At 45.9% G+C, this 25,510-nt stretch overlaps 5 protein-coding genes across 6 annotated transcripts in view; all 5 read right to left on the reverse strand.

Moving 5' to 3' along the window:
- Positions 1–83: 83 nt before the first annotated feature.
- sumf2 (sulfatase modifying factor 2) lies at positions 84–2,263 on the reverse strand. The gene is made up of 9 exons (XM_086098243.1): positions 2,091–2,263; positions 1,865–2,009; positions 1,673–1,787; positions 1,525–1,569; positions 1,296–1,446; positions 1,169–1,224; positions 974–1,058; positions 763–907; positions 84–630 (listed from the first exon to the last, which is right to left on the reverse strand). Exons 1-9 carry the CDS (start codon positions 2,152–2,154, stop codon positions 540–542), a joined length of 897 nt encoding a protein of 298 aa, XP_085954369.1. The 5' UTR covers positions 2,155–2,263; the 3' UTR covers positions 84–539.
- A 1,184-nt stretch (positions 2,264–3,447) lies between these two features.
- cct6a (chaperonin containing TCP1, subunit 6A (zeta 1)) lies at positions 3,448–8,988 on the reverse strand. The gene is made up of 13 exons (XM_086057668.1): positions 8,779–8,988; positions 7,824–7,887; positions 7,494–7,628; positions 7,228–7,401; positions 7,039–7,142; positions 5,730–6,000; positions 5,411–5,493; positions 5,161–5,257; positions 4,937–5,084; positions 4,566–4,699; positions 4,257–4,362; positions 3,778–3,850; positions 3,448–3,695 (listed from the first exon to the last, which is right to left on the reverse strand). The coding sequence occupies exons 1-13, from the start codon at positions 8,913–8,915 to the stop codon at positions 3,623–3,625; spliced, it is 1,599 nt and encodes a 532-aa protein (XP_085913794.1). The 5' UTR covers positions 8,916–8,988; the 3' UTR covers positions 3,448–3,622.
- A 654-nt stretch (positions 8,989–9,642) lies between these two features.
- Positions 9,643–14,536, reverse strand: LOC147161170 (protein NipSnap homolog 2-like). The gene is made up of 10 exons (XM_086057691.1): positions 14,421–14,536; positions 13,546–13,670; positions 13,417–13,462; positions 13,246–13,340; positions 12,314–12,384; positions 11,805–11,945; positions 11,682–11,713; positions 10,694–10,788; positions 10,541–10,624; positions 9,643–10,210 (listed from the first exon to the last, which is right to left on the reverse strand). Exons 1-10 carry the CDS (start codon positions 14,519–14,521, stop codon positions 10,146–10,148), a joined length of 855 nt encoding a protein of 284 aa, XP_085913817.1. The 5' UTR covers positions 14,522–14,536; the 3' UTR covers positions 9,643–10,145.
- Positions 14,537–15,186: 650 nt separating this feature from the next.
- Positions 15,187–16,973, reverse strand: mrps17 (mitochondrial ribosomal protein S17). Of its 2 annotated transcripts, none has more exons than XM_086098903.1 (3): positions 16,849–16,973; positions 16,498–16,639; positions 15,187–15,878 (listed from the first exon to the last, which is right to left on the reverse strand). In XM_086098903.1, the coding sequence occupies exons 2-3, from the start codon at positions 16,618–16,620 to the stop codon at positions 15,597–15,599; spliced, it is 405 nt and encodes a 134-aa protein (XP_085955029.1). In that variant the 5' UTR covers positions 16,621–16,639; positions 16,849–16,973; the 3' UTR covers positions 15,187–15,596. The 2 variants fall into 2 exon arrangements, with proteins under 2 accessions (XP_085955029.1, XP_085955030.1); XM_086098904.1 differs by having other exon boundaries at positions 16,498–16,636; positions 16,849–16,969.
- A 2,082-nt stretch (positions 16,974–19,055) lies between these two features.
- LOC147161172 (uncharacterized) overlaps positions 19,056–25,510 on the reverse strand; it is a 31,608-nt gene continuing 25,153 nt past the window's right edge. The window contains exon 10 of the mRNA XM_086057903.1: positions 19,056–19,651. The gene's annotated coding sequence lies outside the window, so the exon portion shown is untranslated. The remainder of the gene's footprint in view (positions 19,652–25,510) is intronic.

Genomic DNA, 25,510 nt, shown 5'->3' on the forward strand with positions numbered 1-25,510 from the left:
TTTGGACTGAGACGACTTGATTACAAGATCAACACAAGACACGCAAATGAGTCATCTTACATTTATAAAATGTGGATCAAATCTGGATTTGACACATTTGTCAGTTTTTTTGTTTTATTGACTGATGAATAGATTGAGCTGTAATCAGCTGGATGTCCTTGGAAGGATGAAAAGGGGAAAACAAATCTCAACAGCAAGTTGTAGGCAAACAAGTTCCTTGGCGGAGGTAAAAGCTAAGACGAACGAAAAGTCAAACATTTTTGGTCGATGACAAACATTCAGTGTGCGTTTGAAAGTGCGTCTTGAATCTTAAAACCACTTCCTGCTTCCTGGGCACTGGCGGACGGGCAGCCCCTTGTTAACATTCTTGTCACACGGGTGGAAACTTTTTTTTATTTATTTTTGTCGCCGGTCCTTCAACCGTCGCACTCAACGTCTTCGTCGAGTCAGCGACTTTCACATCACATTTTTTCCCCCTCTGATCGCAACTGAAAACTTTGACACGCTTCCTGTCGCCGTTGTTGCGGTCTTGCTGCAGCTTACAAGTCTGCTCGCAGTTCCCTCTCGAGGCCATCGGAGGCGCACCTGAAGCTCAGGTTATCCGAGGCCGAGTCGGGGGTGTTCCCCATCCTGCGGGACACGAACGGACATGACATTTAGTCCAAATGGATTCGCTCAAGTCAATTTGAGTCCAAATAATTTCAGGAACAACACAAGCAAATTGGGTGGTGAATGCCGTGTGTGCCGCGTTCAAAAGCCCACCTGACGGCCACTTCCGCTCTGTGATTGGCCGAGCCGTCGGCCGTGTCGATCCAAGAGGCGCCGCGCAGCGTGAACATTTTCTGATGGGATCCTCGAAAGGCGCTGGACGTCCACTCCCACGTGTTCCCCAACATGTCCAGCAGGCCTGCACGCACGCACCAACGTCGTCAACGACATCATCGTCATCATCGTCACCTTCGTCCCTCCTTACCAAACTTGTTCTGAGGCGGGAACGCGTGGACGGGAGCCAGGCCGTGATATCCGTCCTCCGCCGTGTCGCCGTCCGGAAACGCGCCCTGTCGCCCACGTCCCGTTTTAATGTCAACTTTGGGGTCGTCTCATTAGCATGCTAATTAGTGACCGCGTCGCACCTTGATGACATCAGCGTCACCACGTCTTAGCTCACCTGCCACAGGTTGCTTCTGTTGGCTTGGAAGCGCTTCCCCCACGGGAAAGTCGCACCTGCCAGCAAAAGGCGGGAAGGTGATGGCCATGAAGTCACGGGTTCGAGAGCCAGACTGTGTGTTTGTTACGTGTGAGTCCGCCTCGGGCCGCCCACTCCCACTGGTCCTCCGTGGGCAGCTTCTTCCTCTTCCATTTGCAGTAGGCCTGCGCGTCGTTCCAGCTGACCTGGACCACCGGGAAGTCCAGACGAGAACTGATACCCGAAGCGGAACCCGAAGGCTGGGAGAGGGCGGGGCGGTCACATGTGAGCAGACGCGCGTAACGTAAAGCCAAAGAGGAAAGGAAAGGTCAGCTGACCTGCCGCCAGAAGGCCCGTTGGACAGGAAGCCACCATGGAGCCGACTGCAACGACAACAATAAATACTTGAAGACTGATGTGACAGCGCCATCTGATGGACAAACAGAAAACACACTGCAAATAACTTCTTTTTTTTTCTTTTGTTACCTTAATGGTGTGCGTCACTTTGCTCTTGACGTCATCCGACACAAAATCCTGGAAGACGAAACTCCAGCCAAACTTCTCAGCTTCTGTTTTGTACTTTTGGTCCCTCACGAACTCTCTGAAACAGTCGCTTGATGTTGATATCAGCATGAAAATGTGAAAGATGAAAATGTGAAAATGCGCTGTCGTGATGACCTGAAAGCGGAGTTGGTGACGGGACTTTTGTCCAAGAGAAAAGGCAAAAGTTCAATCTCCGTCTCATCTTCATCTTCAGCCCCATCGGAGCTCCTCCTCTTCATCATCCACCCTCCGGGGATGGCTATCATGACGTCATCTTGGGCTGATGTCGTCAGAACAAATACAACTTGTTGCCAAAATGTCTCCTGTTGTCTATCTGCAAAGGGTTAAGTTTTCTTCTTACCTGCCGCCGCCGCCGCCGTCATTGTTGACAGTAAACAAACACATAAAAGGTACATAAAGCGCATCTTGACTTGTGAACTACAAATGAAGGGAAGGAAATAAAGGCATCAATTTTTTTTCCCGCTATGTTGCTTCTGCTGTTTGAGTGCACCCAACAAGAGCTCGACAAGAAACAAAGAAACAGAAACACAAGTAATGTTCCGCTTGCTCGAACAGATGCACATTTGTTCAAAATGTACTTCGCTTGAAATGATATATAATATGCCTTACGCATTCGAGGTGGCTTGAAAACGCGTTATTTTCTCAAAAAGAGCTCACGTTAACACTTTTCAAGTTTGAGTGCATCGAACAAAAGCGCTCGATAAGAAACACCAAGTTTATCTTTCTTTTTTTTACCCGCACTGACACAATTTTATAGAAATGTACTTCGGTTACTTTCGAGCAAAGTTTATGAAATAAGGCATAGCCGCCACCCCCCCCCCCCCCCGATATGTTTTCACACAAAGCAAAATTTTTAAAAAAATCACATCTCTGATAAAAAAAAAAATATATTAAAAAATGTTTTCGTGCCATGTTACTCTAACATGAATAACATTTCAGCATATTTTAATTTGGAAATTAGCTTTAGCTAAATATGCTACAATTAATTAGCTATATTTAGAGATATTATCGTCCCCTTTCTGTCATCTGCAACCTTATTGAAACAGACGGCTACTTCTTGATATGAAGGGCCAGGGTTGGGGGGTCCAGAGAGAACAAACCCTGAAACATTTTGACTTTAGCAAGAGGTGCCTCTTTGAGCTTGTTTAGCTGCGGCTAAAGCCAATCTGTGGCAGGGTTTTACTTTCTGGACCTGGATTGCGCAACACTGAAGGGCTACCAGTTTCATACACTCCAGAACATTTTTTACTCAAATTGTCTTTAATGACACTCCTATTCATGTGTGACAGGAGTGACAATTAGGGAATTTATATTTCAACTTTGTGTGAATGGTTGTTCGTGTGTGCCCTGGATTGGCTGGCAACTCGTTCCCGGTGTATTCCGCCTACCGCCCGAAGCCGGCTGGGATAGGCTCCAGCAGCCCTGCAACCCTTATGATTCAGCGGTTAAGAAAATGGATATTTCAACATTTTCAAATGACCATCTCGACAGCATTCCTTAGAAAATCACAATGTCCCATCTCTGGTGAACTTTTTTTTTTTTTTTTTGAATAATCAGGGCCTGTATTAGAAGTCATGTCCTTTTGCGTATGCGGTCCAGACCCCGTCCTGTAACGCTTTTATTTGTCCCCCGTTTGAAATTAAGGTTTCTTCAAGTACAAGAATCCTCTTACAAAAAAACAAATCATACAACAATCAGCTGGTCACGAGGAAATTTAATGGGCACACAAAGAAGCTGTAATCAGTGCTTTTTTTTTCTCTTTCTTCTAAACAAAATGTGATAAATAAACTAATCCCAAATTCTTTGCTGAATAAGGAAACAAAAGTTTGGTGAACTCCCGAGTGCTTGCTGCTGCTTGTCCACATTTGACCTTTAACCTTTGAGGGAAGACATTCCGGCGCGCATGATCTCGTCCACCAGCAGGATGTTGCTGGCGATCACCGTGCTACACACACACACAAATACAAAAATATTAATAATGATAAAAATGATGCTGCTGATGACGTCGTCGCAGGCGTTTTAATCACCAAGAGTGAAGTAGTTGCTTCTTGACGCTGTAGTTGTCCCACACGCCAACCTCGCCCGCTACCATCGGCTCCCCTGAAACACATGGGGTGGTGTCATCGCAATTTTAATTGTCGGCCATCTTAAATATATAAAAAAAAAAAGTGTGACAAAAGAATATCAAGTCATTTATTGCCCAATCCCCCCCCCCCCTTGCAAAAAGTCCATCTTTACAAAACGCGTGACCTTCTCAATTGTGCAAATTTGCAAAACAATCAAGCCCACAGCAAGTTTGAAAGCCATTGTTTTGAATTCCAGAACAAAACTGGCGTGCGCTAACAGCATTAGCGGCTACGTTATCTTGTGACAACGACGTTCCAACGATGCCGGGGTATTTCGGCAGAATGCGGTTCGACGTGTTCTCAACACTTCTTGGCAACTTTCTCAAATGTTTCCGGTTTCCTTTTCAGATGCGAATCATTTGCGCTGCTCGTTGTTTCACCTGTGCTGAGGTCCACGCCCACCAGCTGACCTCCGGACTCTTTGAACTCCGTCTGCAGCTTCAGAAGAGTCTCCTGAGGGTCGTAGCCCGAGTTTAGAGCCAGAACCTGGGGGGGGGGGGGGATTCCTCAGTTAGTTGCAAGAAGAGAGCAGAAAATACAACCAGTCTTCCAAACAGGTTTTTGCCACAATTGATATGATGTTGTTGACAGCTATTACGTTACAAATGATGTCATGGCGAACAAAAAAACATTCTTTTATCCAGTGTGTCATAGCTTTAGACGAGAAGACGACCCGGATGACGGCAAACCTTCGGAATGACGAGGAGGGCGTCGGCGAAGGCCTGCACGCCCAGCTGGGCCCGCCCCTTCACGCTGGCCTTGTGTTTGACGAGCGCGTCCGCCAGGGCCACCTCCAGCGCGCCCGCACCCGCCACCACGCAACCTGGCGGCAAACGGAGGAAGCGGCTTAGCTCGCATCCATCACAGCAGGCTAACTAGTACCAAAACGTGGAGGCACGAGTACGACATTTATTTTCCGATTCTTGAGATTTTTTAATTTTGGAGGGCCAAAGATGCCAAAACAAAATTAAATAAAAGTGAAAATAAAAATAAAAACACATATTATTTTTTGTTTTCATTTCCATTTATATTTACAAACATTTTTTTTTTTTTGCCTTACCGTCCTCGATGGCGTTCTTGACGGCGCGCAGGCCGTCCCTGACGGCGTCTTTGATTTGCGTGAGCGTGTGCTTGTTGGGCCCTTTGACCAGAAGCGTGACCGAGCGCGGGTTGCTGCACTTCTCCACAAACGTGAACTTCTCCTCGCCCTGCAACGCCAAAGCCTTCGTGTTTCTTTCAACACATTTTGCATGCGGGCAACGTTGAGTGGTTGGCGAGACTCACCAGCGTGTGCTCGTACACCAGCCCGGCGTGTCCCAAACATTCGGGTGTCAGGTCGTCCACGGAGTTCATGGCGATGCCGCCGCAAGCCAGCGTCAGCCTGCCGTGCCGCAAAAAAAAAAAAAAAACGTGAGAGAAGCGCCGCGGGCTGCCGGCAACATTTTTCAGGTGGCGCAGTGTGGACCGAACTCTTTGCATGAGTGTAGATTATCGGCCATTATCGGATTATGGAGTGTATGCATTGAACTTTGACCTCTCCATGTTCCTCCTCTTGGCTCTGCGCAGGGCGACGATGCCGTCCTTGGCGAGGGCGTCCAGGGAGTACGGGTCGATGCCCTGAAGAACAAGCGGAGCGCGTTAACGGGCCGAGCGAGACGAGGTCGCCGTCGGGCCGCTGTGGTGACGTGATGAATACATGTCGGGGGGAGGGGGGGCCCCCGCACGCAGAGGTACACGTCACGCTTTACTATAGCACAGTCATGTGACCGGGAAGCACCCACGTGGCCGGCGCCCCCCGGGTGTTCACTGTGCGGCCGCCGCCATCCGCCGGCAAGACAAGCTTTTGCGGTTACCTTCTGGTTGATGACGACGAAGCCTTTGTCGCCGTCGGGACACACGCGCTTTTTGAGGTCGACGATCTTGCGCACGCGCTCGATGATGAACTTGCGCTCGGCCGCCACGAACTTCTCGCGCTCTTCGGCACTCTTGTAGAAGAAGCCCGAGTTGACCTCCGTCTTCTCGTACTCCAGCGACACGTTGCAGGTCAGCACGAAGGCGTCCTCCACCCGCTTCTTCATGTCGGGGTGCCTGGCGCCGTGGTCCAGCACCAGGCCTCGGATCAGCCTGGAAACACGCAAACCCACCCGCGTTTGTAGACAAGGCCGATCGGGAATGGGGCGCGGTTCCGTCGCTTCTATATTGTCGGTTTATATGTTGTTGCTTTGTGTTTAAATTTGCAGAAAACAGCAAACATTTAAAATCGTCTTCACTTATATTAACGTTGAGATATTTAGCCCAATGCCATTTCCCTCAATCTCTAAAAAAATTTTTTTGCGCAGAATCACTCGTCATTTCCGACCCACGAGTGCAGCCGGAAAATATAGTAGAAATTATATATATATATTTTTTATATATACATATTTTGATTTTAGGGAAAATAATATTTAAATTAATGATTTAGATTTTTTTTTAAATGAACAATTAAATATTCAAATATCAGAGTCCAAATTTCTAAGATAAAGGGACACAAGAGGTAGACGGGGTTTTTTTATTACCTAAAAATGTCCAAAAAGGAGGAGGAAAAGTCGAAAATGATCATAAAATCTCCACACCAAAAATGACAAAAAATGATTCAAGAAAACGCAGGAAAGAAAATGTTAAAAAAGTAACAAAAAAATGCCCAAAAAATTGCTAGCAAATAATGGCAGGAAAATATTTTTTTTTAAAAATAGCCATAACCCGCCCAATAAAAAAGACGGCAGAAATTGACCATAATATATTCAGTAAATTGTCAAAAATATCAGAAATTTGACAGAAAAATAAAAAAATGCATGAAAACAAAAAAATTAAAATGAGAAGAAAAGGAATGTCTACGTATTGGATACTGACATATTTTTGAGTTGTGGTTCATCTCCAATTAGCTCATGGGCCCTCCGTACATTTAGACTAACACTAACACACAGTTTCCTTTATCACAATGTTCAAATGTTGTCCGGCTCCGGACACATTTTTGGTGATTTATCTGACCTAAAATGGCTCTTTTGACGGGAAAGGTTGCTGACCTCCGCACACGAGTAAAACGGCCGTCTTACAAGCCTATCAAGATCCTTTTTTAAAGAACGGGTTTAACGGTCGTTCGCGTACTGGTCGGCGACCACTCACTGTGTGTCGCAGTCCGTCTTGTGTTTCATCTCCATGATCTCCACCATGTACAAGTCGATGGGCTCGTTGGGCTTGGCGATGGTCAGCACGGCGTCCACCACCGCCTGCGGCACATTCACAACATCTCCATTGAGCCCGGAAACATTTCGTGGCCAAACGGAAATGTTTACAAGCTGGCGAGAGCGCAACCTCGGTGAGGAGGTCGGCCAGCTCGGCGTGGACTTTGGTCCTGAGGGAGGTCCGGGCGACGTCTATGAGGATCTCTCTGTCCATCTGCCGCATCACCTTCACCTCCTCCAGCACGGCCAACGCCTTCTCCTTGGCCGCATCAAAGCCCTCGGCTATGATCCTCGGGTGGAGACCCTGATCGTACCCCGCCGGCAGCTCGTTAGCACAAACGCGCAAACAACCAACCAACCAAATAAATAAACAAGCTAGAATGTGTGCAGCAGCACCTCGGACACGTAGAGGTCGGCCTGCTTGAGCAGCTCGCCAATGATGAGGACGTTGGAGGTGGTCCCGTCTCCTGTGATGTCATCCTGGGCTGTGGCCACTTTGGCGATGAGCGACGCCGTCGGGTGCTGAATTTGCTGGCAAAAAAACAAAATGACACAAAAACAAATTAAAAAGGAACAAACGACGTTTTGATTGACGCGATGGTCCTAAACCAAAGTGTGATTTTAACAAGGATTTCAAAAATAAAAAGGCTACTTTAACATGATAGCCGCACTCCAAAAAGGGAGGGGGCGGGGGCAGTGAAATGTGCATCAAATGTGGTTAATTACCATCTCGTGCAAGAGGACGTTTCCATCTTTGGTCAGCTTGATGTCACCTGCTCCAGAAACCAACCTGCAAACACAACAACAATCTCGCATTAACAACATAACATTTCAGTCCATATTTAACTCAATCGAAGCCCCTTAAACCTTTCAACCAATGAGGCGAGTACATCGTTCCTCATCAACGATGAGCAAAAATCTAAACCAGACAGCAAAGAATGACTTAATTGTATCAGCGCCATGCATTGGGAAGGAAGGTCTTCTGTTTGTTGCTATTGTAAAATTCGTGGCGCAGAAAAGCTCCTTGCCACTTTTGGATTCTTTTGAAATGCCCCAAACAGCAAGAGCAGCAGCTCTTTGTTCAACAGTTGACTCAAAATTTCAGTGGCAAGTATTATTCTTATTAGTTGCGTTATTAACAGTATTATAAATTATACGGTATTATAAGGTAATAGTTACGTCAGCGTGTTTTCTATTGTTTATGTGTCTGATCTTTGTACAATATTATGCATACATCCTCAATTGATATGATAGCGTCTTTTTATTTTATTTGATAGGAGTTCACCTATCGGAGACTAATTCCAGTTTAATTCTTTGTGCTTGACCAGACTTGGTCAATAAAGATGATTCCGATTCAAAGACGATGATGATGATGCTAAGTTTAGCATGCTAAGGCGGATCGTGACGGGGCAGGCAGCAACGTGCGCCGGCATATGGTTAGCATTTGTTAGCATTGGCTACGTGAGGCCTTAAAAATACTTCCCGTGACTTCACAGAATGGAAGAGGCAGAAAACTACACGGAAACATTACATTCAACTTTCGGGACGAGAAGTCCACAGTTAGGAACCTGCATTCAGAGCCCACAGCTACTTAGTGACTTAGCTTAGCTTGATAGTCATTTAGCCTAGCCTAGCATTTAACTCGCGATGGAAAGAAACGTGGTTTGCGGGTGGTACCCACATCTTCATGGTGCCTTTGGGTCCCAGGTTGCTCTTGAGGACGTCCTGGAGCCCCCGGGCCGCGCTGATGTTGACCGCCAGGGCGGCCTGGGCGCGGGCCACCTCCGCCTTCGGATTCAGAGCTTTCACGGCGGACATGATGAATGAACGTGGCGGAAAATCGGCGCGGCCGTGAAGAAGACACGCCAGCCGGAAGCTATGAAAAGGAAGAAAGAGACTTCCAGAAGGCCAACACGTGATCTCCTGATGCGTTCAGTGAACAAGGCGAGGCTCGGACGTTAGACAACCTGATTCCGAGCAAGTAATGCTGCAGTACTTACATACCGTTATTTTTTTGTTTGTTTTTCGCACAGCTAGGGTTCCGTCTTATTTTTCTTTTCTCTTTTTCTACTTTCAAACTGTAGTTGCTCATTCATTTTCAAAACTTCTTGAGGAATAATGAATTGGCTAGATATTTTGCCAGCCTTACTTTAAAATCAACAAAATCAAGGAATGGGTTAGAGTGGTCTATGTCAGAGGTAGTGAACCCTGGTCCTTGAGAGCCGCTGTCCTGCCTGTTTTCCATGTCTCCCTCCTCCAACACAGCTGACTCATATTGTCAGCTCATCAGCAAGCTCTGTCGAAGCCTGATAACAATCCTGTTAATCAAATCAGCTGTGTTGGCGGAGGGACACATGGAAGACAGGCAGGACAGTGACTCTCGAGGACCAGGATCCCTTACTCCTGGACATACAGATTTTTAAAGCTATTTTCTATATTTTTAATGGAAAATTGATGAGTAAGTTTCACTTTAAAAAATGAGGACACAGGTTGCCAAGCAACCACCAGGTTTGAATGTGTGTGCTGTGAAATAATACAAGAGGTGTGTTGATTAGAGGTTTAATTTCATTATGTACAACTAAGTCACCATTCAAGCACAGCTGATCACACATTTACCACAGTTCTACCTTCCTCCAGTCAGGAAGTGCTAACAGCAGCCCCACCACACCCCATTAGCAGCTCAACAAAGGCAGTAAGAACACAAACAATCCTGATCAAATCATTAGCAAGTTCTACTTTTCGGATAGCTTCCACGTATTTAATGGAAAAACTACGAGCATCACCATGGAAACCAAACCGGGATTTATTATTCTCTTGTTATTTTTTTTAATCATTTAAAAAAAAAAATCAAGTTAATCAGTAAACATTTCTTGGGAAGTCAGCTGAGGTCTTCCTCAGAGGAGGAGACCACGATGAAGATGATGATCATGATGCTCAAGACATCGGAAGCTCACACGCCAAGCAAAGTCAAGCGGAACATCCTCTCGGGCGGCGCCGCCTCCTCCTCCGCCTCCTCCTCCTCTGCACGGGGTCACGGGGTGGCACGGCTCACTTTAAGGGCGAACTCTTCAAGGGAATCATAACTCGAGATTCCATGTGCTGAATGAGCGGCACTGCAGAAAGAAGCCAAAAAAAGTGTCAACCGTTACATGAGCTCATACGACTCACACAAATTTAAATCTCCTCATCTCTGTCGCGTAAACGGGAAAAAACGTTCCAATATGATGTCAATATGTTACGTTGGAGGTGTCAAGTAGCAACCAAATATTTATGATTGGCCTCCGGTCTGAGGTGCGTTAAGAGTGGATTTGTCCCAATAATCAAATAATAAAAGCTGTGACGACTCCAGTCAGAGTCGCAACTCTGTCAAGTGCGGCGCGAAGGGAATGTAGCCAGTCAAAGACGCGCCGTGACGTGAATGCGAAGTCAACACGTCGACCCACCTGTGTAGTAGACGACCTCGTCCCATCCTTCTCGCTGCCAGGCTGCATTTCGGACGCTTTCTCTGGATTGGAGATCTTTGTAGGCTGAAAGACAACGTCAGTAAAGTGCCGCAATCCAATCCAAACCCGATGCAAAGTTCATGTGGCGCTCACCCCACAAGTGGTGAACTTGGTACAAATTTCCAATTTGGGAGAAAAAGCCTCCCACGGCTTCCTGGTTCTGCTGGCGAATCTCGATGGCGCGCGCCCTGCGGAGAGGAGCGGAAGACAAGCGTCACGCGACCCATCGCGGCAACGTCTTCCACGCCATTAGTTCAAAGTCATTCCCGGACGGACGGACGGACGCCCAATCAGGTGTGACGGACACCCAACCCTGTTGATGCTCATGATGGCTTAGATTCCAACAAATGCAAACGTTCACTTATAGCCGAGGTGGGCAAAGTAAGGCACGTGGGCCACAAACGCTCTTTTCCCGCCGAACACCAAATTTGACATTTTTGTCGCATTTGTTTAATCATAAATGAAGACAAACTCTTCTCTTACTGTGACTAAGAACTATTAGCAAAATAAAGTCAAATAAAAACGTGTATGACAAGTTTTGGAATTTTTCTGTTGAGACAAATATTTTTGGGGGTCCTCTTACCTGCTGAAGAGTTCGGACTGCCGCTTCGCCGCTTAAGAGAACCGAAAAGCATTTGTCTCAACACAAGAACTCCAAAATTGATCAAAAACACAAAGTGGTGAACGCAGTAGCTTAAATGTTTACACATTTTATTCAACAATTGGTTCATTGACTAAACGTAATCACGAATTGTTAATTGCAATTGAAGATGAGAATGAATGATTTTTTGACCAATCCAACGTAGCCCTTGAGCAGCAAAGTTTGCCCGCCCCTGCACAACAGCAATTAATGCGAGTTTGAAATTAGAAGGTCAATCATGTATCACATGACAATTAAGTGACAACGGCCATGCTACTTCTTTCATTTTTCGGGGTCATGCCGAGATTGTGATGCTTTCGAAATACCGTCCACTCAAACATCTGCTACCGTCTGCAAAGGCAATACAAAAAGCATCAAAAGTTCATCGAACGATGGCGACAAATGAATGAGATGTTGATGCGGGAGGTGGGACGGACTCACCAGTAGTTGCCCCACTCGATCATGGTGCCGGGCTGCAACGTAAACAAACAGAAAGAAAGGGCGGCACGTCAAGTGACGAGTGCCGGGAATGTTGGAGGGGGGGGGGGGGGGGGGGGGCGTTACCCTGAGCTGATAGGATCGTAGCTCGTAGATGTTGGGCCCGGCGCGGGGGACCGGCTCGTTCCAGAAGCTGAACTCCAGCAGCAGCTGATTCCGGCGGGACAGCAACATCTTCCCGCGCTCCCGCCGGTAATCGGAAAACATCTGGGAACGCGCACGCGCGAACATCAACAACAAAGCAAGTTGACTGCCACAAGGGCTGCATTGGGAATCCCTTCATCCAAAACATGGCCAGGGGGCCATTTTGTAGTGCTATCAGAATGGCAAGTGAGTCCGCCGTCAACATCACTTGAAAAGTAGCAAGCAACCGACAGTCACTAAAAAATCTAATACATCCCATAATACACAACAATGCCGATCATTTAAGAGAAACTAAATTCCTCCCGAGCGATGAGTGACTTTTTAGGAACGATCTCGGTTCACCATCGCAAAATCGCTATCAAGCATTGATGGAATGATTCCCAACGCAGTCCACGTGTAATATTGGCAGCGGTCAACAGGTGGCGCCGTACCTTGTTCTGCCTGAGTTTGCTCATGACTTCGGTGAGGGCCGGGTAACCTCCTCGATATCGCCACAAGTGTACTGCAACATGCCAGATCAACGTCAACAAATGCTGAAGACACCAGTTATGTCATTTCTTACGCTTTTTATCGGCACTCAATTTGCAAAACTTGATGACATTGTAAACAAAACAAAACATAATTATCAAAGTCAAGTGTTTGTCCCTTATCCAAGTTAATGTAGAAAGCGTGCCGAATATTCAATTTATTCAAGTGGCTTCCAAACGCCTTGAGATACGTGTCAAATTAATTTTCATCACTGCACTTGCAAGTCAAATCAAAGAATAGAAAGGCCATCAATCAGTTAAAGCCTCCCCCAAATAAAATACAAATTTGGGTATTTTGAATAAGTAAAACAAACACTTGACAATATTGTAAATTGATAAAAAAAACCTGAGTAAGGACATGATTGAGTAGAACGTAAAGCAGTAAACAGTTTGTGCATCAGGATTTATAGCTGTGGTCCAAATTCAGTGTGCTGGTCCTGCTGTGCCCGCCTTGACCTGTGGGGGGCAATATTGTATAATACTGGCACACAGACGCAGACTTAAAAATAGATTTCTTCTACTCAAGAAGGTTCTGTAATATAGGTCAGAAAATAAATGCTGTGGCTAATGTCAATGGTACGCTACTTTACATGTTAGCATTAAGCTAGCAGGCCAGTTTCTTTGCTTGAAACACAGCGAAAGCAATTGTCTTTTGTTTTGCGTTTCATTTTTGAGTAAACTTCAGCGGTCAGCTCGGAGTGGCCTGAAACAGGCTGACGCCTCTTTTGGGATGACGCGCTCACTACTTTACAAACGGCAGCTTGTTGTCAAGCAAGTTCACTGTAACCGCACACCATCCAGCGCATGTTTGTGTCAGCAGAGCGTTGGCGTCTGACCTGCCTGATCCTGTTCCCCGTACCACGTGTTCCATGTTCCGACGAGCTCGCAAGGGTATTCCGGGTCTGCGTGGATGGAAGGCAACATGCTCTCACTAAAACACACACAGTGAACAGTTGACAGCGGGACCTGCCGTGTGTGCGAGTGACAAGCAAATTAAAGCGCGTCACCATAGTTGGTTGTAGTCGTCCTGGCACTCAGGCTTGACATTATGAACTACAAGAGAACAAAAAAAAAAAAAAAAGATTTGATGGACAATATCCAAGGAACGTGAAGATTATGCAAGGCGAGCCACTCACACTGGATCTTGTACAGGTTGCTGTCTTCCTTCTTTGCCAGCAGGTGCGAGTGGGCGTCCTTGCGTGGGTCCACCTTCCTCACAAACAGAGACTTGAACCAGCTGTCCTGCAGCCCCGATAAACTCCTGGCACACACACACATCTCAACATCAATATTCTCCTCACACAAAAACTAAATTTTCAACTTTTCAAATTTGGACTTTATTCTTGGAAATGCCTCCTTGTTACCATCTTTGGATATTAAGAGCTTTAGGAATGCGACCTGTCATGTTGTTTGATACTATTACACTACAACGCTCCTGTGTTTGAATGTTGCTTATTCCAGCGGTACTCGGAGAGCAAATCCTTTTTTGGGATTTGCTACTTAAGTATCTAAAATTTGGGGAAACACTTCACTAAGTGTACATGTAAACAAAAGAGTTCAAGGAAGACGCTTCATGAGTCTATCGTTCATTAGCCATCAAAAGCAAAGATACATGCTACTCTCGTCCTGTAAGCCGCTTTATCACGTGACTCCTGAAAAACAAGTTTGTGTTCGAGCACAGGTGGCCGTGCACTGCATCACCAGTCACAAAAAAGTTGCCACGCCAATAATTTGACATTGTACTAACTTTGGCAGTCACGCCAAGTTTCCTGCTACTCGCCCACATAACAAGTAGAAACATTTCAAGGAGAAAAACAACTGGCTGGTAAAAAGCCAGCACGGCGGCTAACGAACGACGTCACAACAAGCCTACGCTTAGCTTTGGGGGCTAGCCTTAGCTTAGCCACCTAGCACACTGCAGCTTGACATTGATGCGGCGCCGCAGCAGAATACTCCATAAATTGCGTTTGTGCGACGGCCGCAGCTGAGGTGGGGGTCGACGGAAACTCACCTGACGGAAACACGAATCAGTCCGCTCGTGGAGAGACTTTGTTGCGATAGTTTGACGCTAGTCAGCCACTTGGGCGCCGTGTGAAGGACTCGCGCCGCCATCTTGCTCCAGGCAAACGCCGCCGGCGGACGGAAACACGCCTTGACCAAAACTACTTAGAATGTCGCAAAAGTGTCAATCTGCTGTGGAACTTGAGCCTACACAATTTACATTTACACAAACAGTCAGTTTTACTGTAAAAATTAGGTTATTTTTATGAAATACAGTACGACTTTTAAATCAGATAACATCACACTGCAATGTGCTATTTGAACATACACATTGATCATCCCGCATAAAACAAAAAAAACAAAAACAGTGGTGACTAGGTAAATCCGCAGGTGCCGAACAACGAGGTCCAATGAATTAATAAATTAATGGACAACTATTTTAATAATTGTTCAGAAAGCAAATTGTCGTCATTTCAACATCTCTACAGTAAATATTATCCAATTTCTGTTATCATCCATGAAAGCAGTCAGTTTCATAAAAAATAAGACTTTCAATCAACAGGTTTGACTATTTTCTGACAAAAAAAATTTGGACCAAAACAGAAAAAACAATCAGTTAATTTGAAATAAAGTATTTTTTATGTAAGAAATTTAAAACTGCTCTGTAATTAAAATATTTTAAATGAATCATTATTAAAATAAACACTTGCTACAGCCCTAACGCAAACATATGTCAAATTTGTGATGTGTCAAATAGGTAAAGGAACAGACAGAAAGTAGTTCAGCTTTTTATTGTAATCTTGGCTTGAATAATCATAATCAGGACATGAACATGCACAAATATTCCAAGATTCCCTATTTACACTGAAACATGGAACTAAGCCAGAAAAAGTACTTTCCAAACACTTTGTTGAAGATCCAGTGGTACTGGTTAGCACGTCTGCCTCGCAGTTGTGAAGTTCCAGGCTCAAATCCGTTGGCATGTTCTCCCATTGGGCAAGTGGCTTTTCTCCGGGTACTCCAGCTTCCTCCAACACTGCAAAATCACAATCCCTTCATACAGACTTCAATGCGTTTGTTTGTCTATGTGTGCCCTCTGACTGGCAACCAATCCGGAGCGCACCCGCCTCTCACTCAGTCAGCTGGAGAAGATTCCAGGATGAGAATGTTCGAACCATCCCGAACGTTAATGCGACGTGTCCGCCGAGATGTTCAAGCTTTGCACTTTGTGGACTAAATTCTGGCAATCGCCGTCAAGGTCGTCCAACGGCTCCAGGAACTCGGTGCCGGCTACCCGCTTCCCAGTCAGCGGGTCCACGGTGCGACCCACTTTGTGGACCACCTGGGCCAGCTCGTGCTTGACGTGTTTGGAGCGCGGCTCGACCAGAGCCTTGAGCAGCACCACGTCGCCCACCGTGCACTGCTGCTGCGCGTCGTGCGCAAAGTACGTCTTCCTCCTGTTGTAGTACTGACCAAGACAAAGACGACCAGATGAAGAGTTTGCATCGCAGGAATTACATCAAGATATCTCTGCACTTACGAGGAGCCACATTTTAGACATTTGATTCTTTCCACACACAAAAAAAAAGACGCCATTTCCACATCATACGCAGATAGTACATCACATCCTTTTGTAGTGTTTACATTATCAATATGCTAAAAATTCAAAGCGGTTATTACAATTGTATGACAATGTGCTACAAAACAAATCTCTGACTTCCCTTAAGTTTTTTTAAGCATCTGCTCATCCCTTTTTCACTGCAGTGCAACAATCAGCGTGACGTTTTCTCTCCTCCACACAATCCAAACATCTGTTTTGATCAACTGCTTGTTGAACAAAAAGTTAATTCATGTGTTTGTTCGAGAATACAAACTAGTAGAGTGCAGCATGACAGTTAGCTGCTTGTTATTCAGAATCACCCATGGAAATTTCGGAACTTTTTCTTTTTTTTAAATGGGCTGTGCACTTCCATATTTATCATGCATGTGACATGATAACCCAGATGGAGAGTTGGAGACATCCCATAATTCGTAATGACAATACGTAAACCCAGGAAAAAGTAGGCGCTACTGGTATCTGCGTTCACCTTGAGCAAGTATGGGTCGAGCACGAGCCTGGTGACGCGAACTTTGGCGGTCTTGACCATCTTGGTTCCGATTACTCTGCCGATGATCAACTTGGCGTGGACGGACGCCTTCTTGACCGACATGTTGCCTCGTCTGCTTCTGCTGAAGTAAAAAAAAGAAGAAGAATCAAGTCAGTTTTCATCAGCGCTTGCTCTGTTTTGACGCGACACGTCGCGCTAATGCTAATGGCGCTAACGTTAAAAATGCTAACGTTAGCCTCGGGTAACGGACACATTTGTGGAACCCGAGACCAGTCGTCACGTGACCGTAACTGCGTTAACGTCTAGGTGGGACGCGAAGAACAAGCTTACGGTTTGAAAGAACCACTTTGAGGAACTAGAAGGTCACACAAAAGACACCATGGACGTGTTCCTGCTTTTCTTCACGCTGCCATGCGCGGCCCCACTTGATGACGTCACTACGGCAAAGGAAGAGAGACTACTCGACGTTTTGTATTATTCTTCTATGTTCAATAAATGTAAAAAAAAAAATGCTGTGCATAGAAAAAAAATCAACGGCGTTTTCATTCTTTTTATCTCAATACGCCACAAACATTAGAACTGACCCTCCACTAATACGTAACTAAGGGGCACGTGTCTGTCTAATTATGACAACTACAACAAAAACAATATCTTGTAGCAATGGTGAGGTAGCGCACTTCTCCGCATCCTTTGTAGATTTCCTTGTAATTAATGTAAATAGTTTATTATTATTATTATTATTATTACAGGTGTATTTGTCGGGTATTTGATGATGACAGACAAATGGAGCATCTTATATCTTGAGTTTGAGATGTTGCCGTCTGTATCTCGGTTTAAATTTACGAGGATTAAAAGCAACAGGTACAAGCATTCCTTTGTCCCTTCAGCCATTTCTCTCTTCAGCTCCGGTCGGGAGAGGATTTTTGTACATGATTGTTTGACAATTGTTATTGAATTGCTTGATTTGGTATGTGCATGCTATTTGTACAGAAATTGCTGTTTGCACTGATTGCACTTTCCCCGTCATACTTCGGTCGTGTTGATTCTTGTGCCAATATACACTGTGTTTTCTTAAACATTCTATGCTCTTAGTTCTTTGTTTTGTTTGTCTTAAATGTTGTTTACTGCTTGCTGCAGCAATAATTGCCCGACGGGGACACAAATAAACTTGAACTTGATGTGAAAGGGCAGGATGTCCAAAAAAAAAAGCTTGAACGTTGGCTCGAGCGAGGGCGCAAGTTGTGGTCGATTTAGCTTCTTGAGTGAATGTGCATTTCAATTGTTACCATTCGAGGCAATACAGCGACTGAAGAGCCTCAACGACTGCCATCCTTTAACTACTTGAGGGTGTAATACGTTCAAATGACAACAACAAAAAGATGAGAGGGGAAAGATTTTAGCGGTTTGGGAATGTCATCAATCTTGACAACTTGTGGTATGAGATTTTCTCTACAAGATTCTTTGGCTTGAATTGCCTGAAATAAGTGCTAATAAAACAACTCAACTGTACAGAGCACTTTTAAAACAACCAGAGCTATACAACAAACACAAAAAAAGTAAGACAGCAGCCTGATTTATAAACAGTAACAGCCCGTTACAGGATTACAAGCCATAAAAACAAATAGGACACCAAAAAAGGGTTCTGTGATTGCTTTTTGGAATGATGTGTATGGATTTTTCATGACTCATCATTAATAAACTTTCATATCGTCTCGTGAATTGTTGAAGGTGCGTTTGTGGCTCAGCATGCAGGTTCATTTATTTTTCAGACACGCGTCATCATGCATTTTTTTTAAAGATATTCACACACACGCTGCGCACATTCCGCCAAGATGCCGTGTTGCCGTCTCCGTGGAATGGGAACAAGTCAGCTCCCGTTTTTCATTTCAAAATTTGAAATTGGAAAAACAGAAAATGAGCCTCAATGTGATCTACAATGTGTTGATCTCTGGATCGATAGAGAAATGGATGAAAGCAGTCAAATCATGCACTGTTGCAAGATTAGTTTCATATTGTTAAGACTTGCTCACTGCTCTGAACACAACGTTTTGAAAATATTTGCAATGACAGTAATTGCATGAGTTGCTTTTCAAAATGTGCTAAATGTTTCAAAAACAAATTTGACGAGTTGCTCAATGTGTTGCGAGGTCCATTCTTAGAAAGGTTGCTAGGGTAACGTAGCAAGACGAGTGGGCATCAAGTTGGCAGAGCGGTGAGGCGAGCAGGCGGGAAACTTCCCGCTTGGCTCGGAGAAGCGGCCGCAACGTGGCGGCCACATCTTTGCCATTTAAGGCAGCTCGCGCCAAGCCAACTTCTTGTCTTCCTTCTTTTTCTTTTTCTTCGATGACTTCACCCGGTGGAATCGCGTCATCACGCCCGCACACGCCGATTCGTTATTATTGCTGCTATCGCACTTGTATCAAATATTACAATATTTATCCGCACGTAATCTCCCGTCTGACACAGTGCAAATATTTGTGCAGCGGGTGACGTTCCACATGTATGTTATGTTTCTAATGACAACACGCTAAGCTCCTTATCGCACGTCTACTACAATATCGACTTTTGTCTTCTTTTTATTTGTGCTCACATTTCAAGATGAAGCCGGCGGCGGCCAGCTGGGAATGCTTTTTCAAGAGATGCAAAAGTGATGATAACCATAGAAAAAAAAACGCCAGGGAATGCGGTTGATTTTGTGAAAGCGTTTCACGTTTCAGAGTCTCCTTTCCTTTTTAATCACTCAGCTCCGCTCGTCTTTTGAAGCCTTCCCAGAAAACAAAAGCGTTCTTGTACTTTGCAATGATTGGCGGATGGAAGTCACGTGACCGGACTGCCTGACAGGGAGACTTGACTTGCAGCTTACCAAATATGGTTCCTATTAGCGTCTCCATTCTGCTTTGGGTGTAGGGAGGAGGCGGGGCTAAGTGCGGGAACAACAGGAAACACATGAAGTCAATCAAACAACAGTCGAAAGCTCAACAACAAAGTCCGAAGACATTTGAGACTTCCTGAGACTCCAATTTAATCAAGTCAGAGCAGCGCAGTGTCCTAGTGGTTTTCAGGTCCGTCCTGCAGTGCTGAGGTTCTCGGTTCCACTCTTCCTGTGTGGACCGGGGTCGTTAGCCTGATGCGACTGTGAAAGAACAAACCACTTTCAGGCATTATCATGTAGGTAAAAGGTAAGCAGAGCTGCAGTGTTGGTGCAAATTTGGTGTTAGCAAATAATGTTGCCTGCTTGTGAAAATCACGTGACAATCATGTTCAAATCATGAAAGTCGACACAAACAACACGTGTGCCAGCCATAGCGGTCGTGTGCGTACTGATGTCATCGTGTGACATCATCAGCAAGCCTCATCAATCATTTCAGTTTTCAGCTGCAATCAAAACCCGACGACGAAACGTTCAGCTGGTCAAACACGTCGGACCCGTCAACAAGTCAAAATGCACATCACGTTTTTGAGTTCACGTGTGATGATGTCATCAGCTTGGCGTTGTCCCATCCCGCTGAGTCACACAAAAGTGTTGGGACACCTGCTGCAGGAAGTGAAAAGTCAGGAAGATGTGAACAAAAGTATTGGGACATCTAAAGGAAGTGAAAAGTCAAAGTGTGAAGTTCATCCAAAAGTCAGCATCAGGCTGACTGAAGGATTGGACGAGTTAAAAAGGACAAAACATCCCCGTCAACCCCATCCCTGGTGTTTGATGTGCTGTGGCGCATCTCGGCGGATCAGCACCGGCTCATGCTGGGGGCCCTAAAGCGGGTCAGAGGTAACAATGTGTTAGCACTTAGCTTAAAATCAAACAACCACACATCAAGTCCGGAGGGATTGGGAGATATATGACATCATCGCTTGCCCTCCTGCCCCCCCCCCCCTCCCAGGTGTCAGGGAGGTTTCCTGAGGTGGGCTGCAAATCCGACCTGCTGCTTCACATTTCCTCGCTCAACCTTTTTGCTTTTTCTTTGTCTTTGGCGAACGCAAACATGATGTGATGTTGTGATGATGTCACACGGCGGCGGCGGCGGTGGCGGCCCTTTTCAAGCTGACATGCGATCAGTCAGCAAAAACAAAAGAGGCCAAGAATGAAAAACACATTCCTTTTTTTTTTTCCTTTTTTTTTTTTTTAATTATTATTATTTTTTTTTATTTATTTTTTTTTTTTAAGAAATGAAAAACACATTCCGACGCATTGCGCAAGACACGGCGTGCCAGCACCAAAGTCAGGAATCACCTTCACGCTTCTTCACGTGCTCCTCAAACTCCAATCTGGCGGCAGAGCACGCTTCTTAGCTTAGATTCGTGTAGCTTAGCTTGTAGCAGTCAGCAACACACACACACATGTATACACGTGCACAACATACTGTACAGTATGTGCGTATATGACATCATACAACGCGCGTGTCCAAGTGACTCACGTCTGCTACCTGACTTGTGAAGCTTTAAAATAACATCACACACTCGTTAACATGCTGACAGCATTTGATTGACGATCGATTGATCTTTAAGGGCACAAAAAAAACAAAGAAAGTTCAGCACAATTCCAAATGATTTTCTTGATATAAATTGTTTCAAGAAAGCGCGACAGAACCTGCCGACGTTTCATTTCCTTCCACAATGACTGACAAAAAAAGTCGGAATGATCCGAAAACCATCGCAAACGTCGACGTTACGAAGAAACTTTACAAGCTGGACGCTTCCCCTTTTCGCTGGCTGTTGCCGCAGAAAGCCAAATATTGTGCAGACAGGCTTACCCCTGCCACGGGTAGCGCTCCACCACCGACACCCTGCCAAATCCCCCCCCCCCCCCCCCACAACGCACACACACCATCACGTTAACGTGTTTACAGAGTGTCGTCATCGTGTGTGGCGGCCAGCAGCGTTGCGTTCGCACCCGCGCGCGCTGCTCCTCAAGTAGGCAATTCGACATAAAGCTCTACTTGTTACATTGCAAATCAACTTTTCATTTCAGAAAAGGCTTTCAGGAGTCTGAAATGACAGAAAGAAACCAGCTGAAATCTAGAGTTACACGCGCACACGCACACGCACGCACACACACGCGTCGATGGTAGCTAAAGGAGTCATTAGGGCCGCGACTAACGATTATTTTAATAATCAATAAATCTGTTGATACTTTTTTCAACTAACTGATGAATCAATGTTTTTAATTTTGTGTGCAGTCGTGTGACTTTTTGGCTGCATTTGATTGGTCAAAAGATGTGAAAAACGTACAAAAGACAAACAAAACCAAAACTAGTGAGTAGAACGTAGAAGTATTGTTTCCTCTTCACAAAATACTCAAGTAAAAAAAAAAAAATTTTTTTGCTATCAAACTAATTGGTTCAATTTGTCCCACGGGGTCAGCGTGTGGCGTCGCGTCCCCCCTATCTTGGCAATGTGTGATTTTGTGAGCTCCGATAAGCGTGAGAGAGTTTCCCACGAGAGGCCAACGCCAGCGACGATAACACTTCGAGCTTTGCTGTCAGATAAACAACAAAAACAAAAAAAACGTTTCAAATGGAGTCTTGTAGGCAGCAATGTGACATTGCCGGTACACACACACACACCCCACACACGCACACCCCCACGCACACACACACGCACACACGTGTCATTATTGTCAAGCGCTTCTCATGACCATTGCAGCTGAAACGTCTCACGGACGCCAAGACAAACGGCCAATGGCTGCCAAGCGTCACACGAGCAACCCACCGGTCTCCAACATATTCCCATTTAACTCACACAGCAACTGGACAGACAGACAAAGATGAAATCCTCTACAACAATAAACTGACAACTGATGACTGACGTTGGCGAGCTATCCCGCTGATGTTGCGTTTGCGTTTGACTGGCGTCCATGACAATGGCACCGTGGCAAAGAAACTTCCTGAAGGAAGCCACCTGGACAACACAAGCACTTCCAAACCCACCACATCTCACCTTTAGCAACCTTTTCAAAATGGCGGCCATCCAAAGGCTTCTATAAGGTTGCGGGTTCAAATCTGCGTGCAGTTTTGTGTGACTTGTCCCCCCCCCCCACATTCCAAGAACATTGAAATTGTCCTCATGCCTCTCTATATGCGCCCTTGACAATGGCTGGCGACCAGTCCGCTGTTTGGCGACCAATCGCGATAGACTGCAGCTCAACCAAACGCAACCCTAATGAGGACAAATTGACGGATGTCCAATCGGAAAGTGTGAACTGAGCCGTCTTTGTGTCATGTTGTTGCTGCAAACGTTGTCAGACTTGTGCTGTTTGTTTGACTTTGCAGCGCTTGTTATTGTTGTTGTTAGCATGTTGCTAAGCTGCCGCAGCGTGATGGATGTTGTTGCTCAAATAAAGCTAGTCATGAATCAGGAGACTTTCCAGCGTGCGTAATGGCGTCCTATCCAATATTCGGGCCGCTTGTAAAAGGCGCCACCCACCCCCAGCCCCGTTTCCTGTTGCCGCTCCGGCTGAGCGCGAACCCGCCGCCGGGTCGCCGGCGGACCCAAGTGGACTTGATTGACACTTTCAGCACCTGCGCAAGTGAATGGACAGACTCATAAACGCGTCTAAGCTGACTCACGCGCTGTCACGGCACGCATGAGCAAACCCACGGGGAGCAAACCCGCTACCCCCGAAAACACAACACACTCAAGACCACCGCCGCAAAGTAATAACGAAGCAATTATAACAAACGGCAATTTGTGAGGACACATGAAAACAAGTTGGGCACATGACAAAGCGATGACATTACAAAACATACAACATGTGACGACCTGACACATGGCGATGTGACGGCCCGTGACGATATGTACGACGCGTGACGTGGCGTATGATGAAACATGACAACACTTAACTAACGGTGACACAGGTGTCTAATAGTTCGAAGACGTATGCTAAAAATACAAAGAAAAAGCAAAAATCGAAGTTCCTGGTTGGATGTAGTTGCAAATTAGGAGCAAGTCGTCATTTTGTTGTGGTAAGGAATGTGCGACTCCAAAGCCAGCAGACGTTCGCTAATGTCTATATTAAGATGCAGGGGCAGCCCCCCCCCCCACCCCCCCGCCCACCCGATACCGGCCCCCCCACTGGGCAAGCATGACGGTACAAGTGTACAAAGCATGCAGACGTCCAGAAAAACACGCATGCAGGCGATAACGCTGACAAAGGGCAGACCTCGGCAAAAAGTGCTGCTAGCTTAGCATGTAGCACGCATGTAAACGTTGGCCTTGTCGTATCAGCAGTGGAATTTTGTTGCAAGCGTTATTGCCCAGAAAGGTCGGCGTTGCTCGCTGATCCTTCCCATGACTCATAAGGACAACCCCCCCCCACCCCACCCACCCAAACACCCCCATGAGGGTTGAAACAACAGGCAATCTAGCAGTCAGCCTTACATAAACATTGAACACAGACATCATCCATCATGGTGTCAACACTAATACGGCCACAAAAGTATTGGGACAGCGCTCCAATCAATCAATCAATCAATCGGTCTACGGAGCTGTCAGTCAATCAGTTGCCGGACGAGATGTGGATAGCCTGAAGTCCGAATTCACCAAAAACTGCAACCGACCACGTCACACGCCTCACAGCGGACTCAAGAGTCACACCACAAATTGCTTGACGGCGTCGTCGAGGTTGCCAAATGTCAACAACAAATAGATGAGGAGAAGAAAATATTCTTTGAAGATCTTTAAGGACTTTGCACTCTTTCGCCATCTACAACTTTTCTCAAGTTTCTCAACGTCCTATTCAAGAGATTTTGGCACAAGTCATCAATTTGCCTCATGCCAAGATTCAGAACCAAAAACAAAAAAGCCTTTTTTTTCTTTTCTGTCAAAGCACAATGCATCATGGGATGCATTTGATTAGATTTTCCCTCAGCCTGCTCACCTTGCATACCACCACCCGCACTCTGCGTTCCAGCAATTTCACGAACCTCTCGCTTCCCAATGTTGCCGCTACTTTGACTCCACCCCCTTCTCAATTTTTTTGTCTGCCCCAAATGACAAGAACACTTTGCGACCAAGAATAAAATTCATCTCGTTCATCCCAATATCGTTGCTTCAAAAGTGAGGAATACTGGACATGATCGCTGCACCTGTCGTGCTTATTTTATTTTTATTTTTTTTAACCTGTGCCATGATGTCGATGATGCAACGAGGTCAGGTCACACTTTTGTCGTCAATGTATTTGTCTTGGCTTTTTTTTTTTTTTTTCAATTCTATGTCTGCAACTGCAAATCTCCTCTCAAGGTTCAATAACTCACCAAAACAATTCCAAGTTGTTGTCTCTACTTTTCAAGATGCAACGTCAGATGCATTGAAGGTAAAACACAAACTTGGACAAAATGGCCGCCTGACTATCTAGTGTGAAAAGAGGGGGGATTCTGTTGCTAAGCATGCTGATGATGTCATGCCATCATCAGGAGGGGAGACCACGTGTGTGTGTGTGTGTGTGGGTGTGCGTGTGTGTGTGTGTGCGTGTGTTGTTTTCAGACGGTGACAAACAGCAACGCGGGATGGAAAGCGAACAAGTGGAAGGAGGAAGTGACCGTCACGTCCTCCCTGCTGGCAACACTACTTTGTTATTTGCAAGCTTTTACGACACAATCTTCACCCATGAATGGACGCTCTGTCACACTCGCTCGCGCACAACAAACGCGCGCGCATGCACACGCGCGCCACGTCTTTGAGGTGGCGGAGATGCCACCGCGTTCACGCACGCGCGCGCGCCACGTCTTTGAGGTGGCGGAGATGCCACCGCGTTCACGCACGCGCGCGCGCGTGTGCGCTCGCTCGGACACGTCAACACGCACGTGCGTGAAGGCGACAACATGCAGCTGACATGTTGACGCCGTCGAGCGCTACAGGTGTGACTGCCATGATGTCACACTCGCTCAAGGATGTGAGCACAGTGGAAAGCTGCGCTCACACACGCGCACACACACACGCGCACACACACAGAAATGTAGTCAGTGCAGCAAGTGTGTTTGTGCATGTGAATGCT

Source organism: Leptonotus elevatus, chromosome 16, assembly GCF_054856555.1.
Source record: "Leptonotus elevatus isolate MCC_2025b chromosome 16, RoL_Lele_1.0, whole genome shotgun sequence".
Classification (NCBI taxonomy): domain Eukaryota; kingdom Metazoa; phylum Chordata; class Actinopteri; order Syngnathiformes; family Syngnathidae; genus Leptonotus; species Leptonotus elevatus.

Excerpts from the sequence above, each read along its gene's own strand:
- LOC147161170 (XM_086057691.1), bottom strand. The coding sequence starts at position 14,521 with ATGGCGGCGCGAGTCCTTCACACGGCGCCCAAGTGGCTGACTAGCGTC. Across the intron at positions 10,789-11,681 it reads ATCGAGTGGGGCAACTACTG|GGCGCGCGCCATCGAGATTC; the intron begins GTGAGTCCGTCC and ends TCCTCTCCGCAG. Across the intron at positions 10,625-10,693 it reads CCAAGTTCACCACTTGTGGG|CCTACAAAGATCTCCAATCC; the intron begins GTGAGCGCCACA and ends GTTGTCTTTCAG.
- mrps17 (XM_086098903.1), bottom strand. The coding sequence starts at position 16,620 with ATGTCGGTCAAGAAGGCGTCCGTCCACGCCAAGTTGATCATCGGCAGA. Across the intron at positions 15,879-16,497 it reads TCGACCCATACTTGCTCAAG|TACTACAACAGGAGGAAGAC; the intron begins GTGAACGCAGAT and ends TGTCTTGGTCAG.
- cct6a (XM_086057668.1), bottom strand. The coding sequence starts at position 8,915 with ATGTCCGCCGTGAAAGCTCTGAATCCGAAGGCGGAGGTGGCCCGCGCC. Across the intron at positions 4,700-4,936 it reads CAAGAACGCCATCGAGGACG|GTTGCGTGGTGGCGGGTGCG; the intron begins GTAAGGCAAAAA and ends GTTTGCCGCCAG. Across the intron at positions 3,851-4,256 it reads GGGCGTGGACCTCAGCACAG|GGGAGCCGATGGTAGCGGGC; the intron begins GTGAAACAACGA and ends CATGTGTTTCAG.
- sumf2 (XM_086098243.1), bottom strand. The coding sequence starts at position 2,154 with ATGCGCTTTATGTACCTTTTATGTGTTTGTTTACTGTCAACAATGACG. Across the intron at positions 2,010-2,090 it reads GACGGCGGCGGCGGCGGCAG|CCCAAGATGACGTCATGATA; the intron begins GTAAGAAGAAAA and ends TGACGACATCAG. Across the intron at positions 1,788-1,864 it reads GTCACCAACTCCGCTTTCAG|AGAGTTCGTGAGGGACCAAA; the intron begins GTCATCACGACA and ends CGACTGTTTCAG.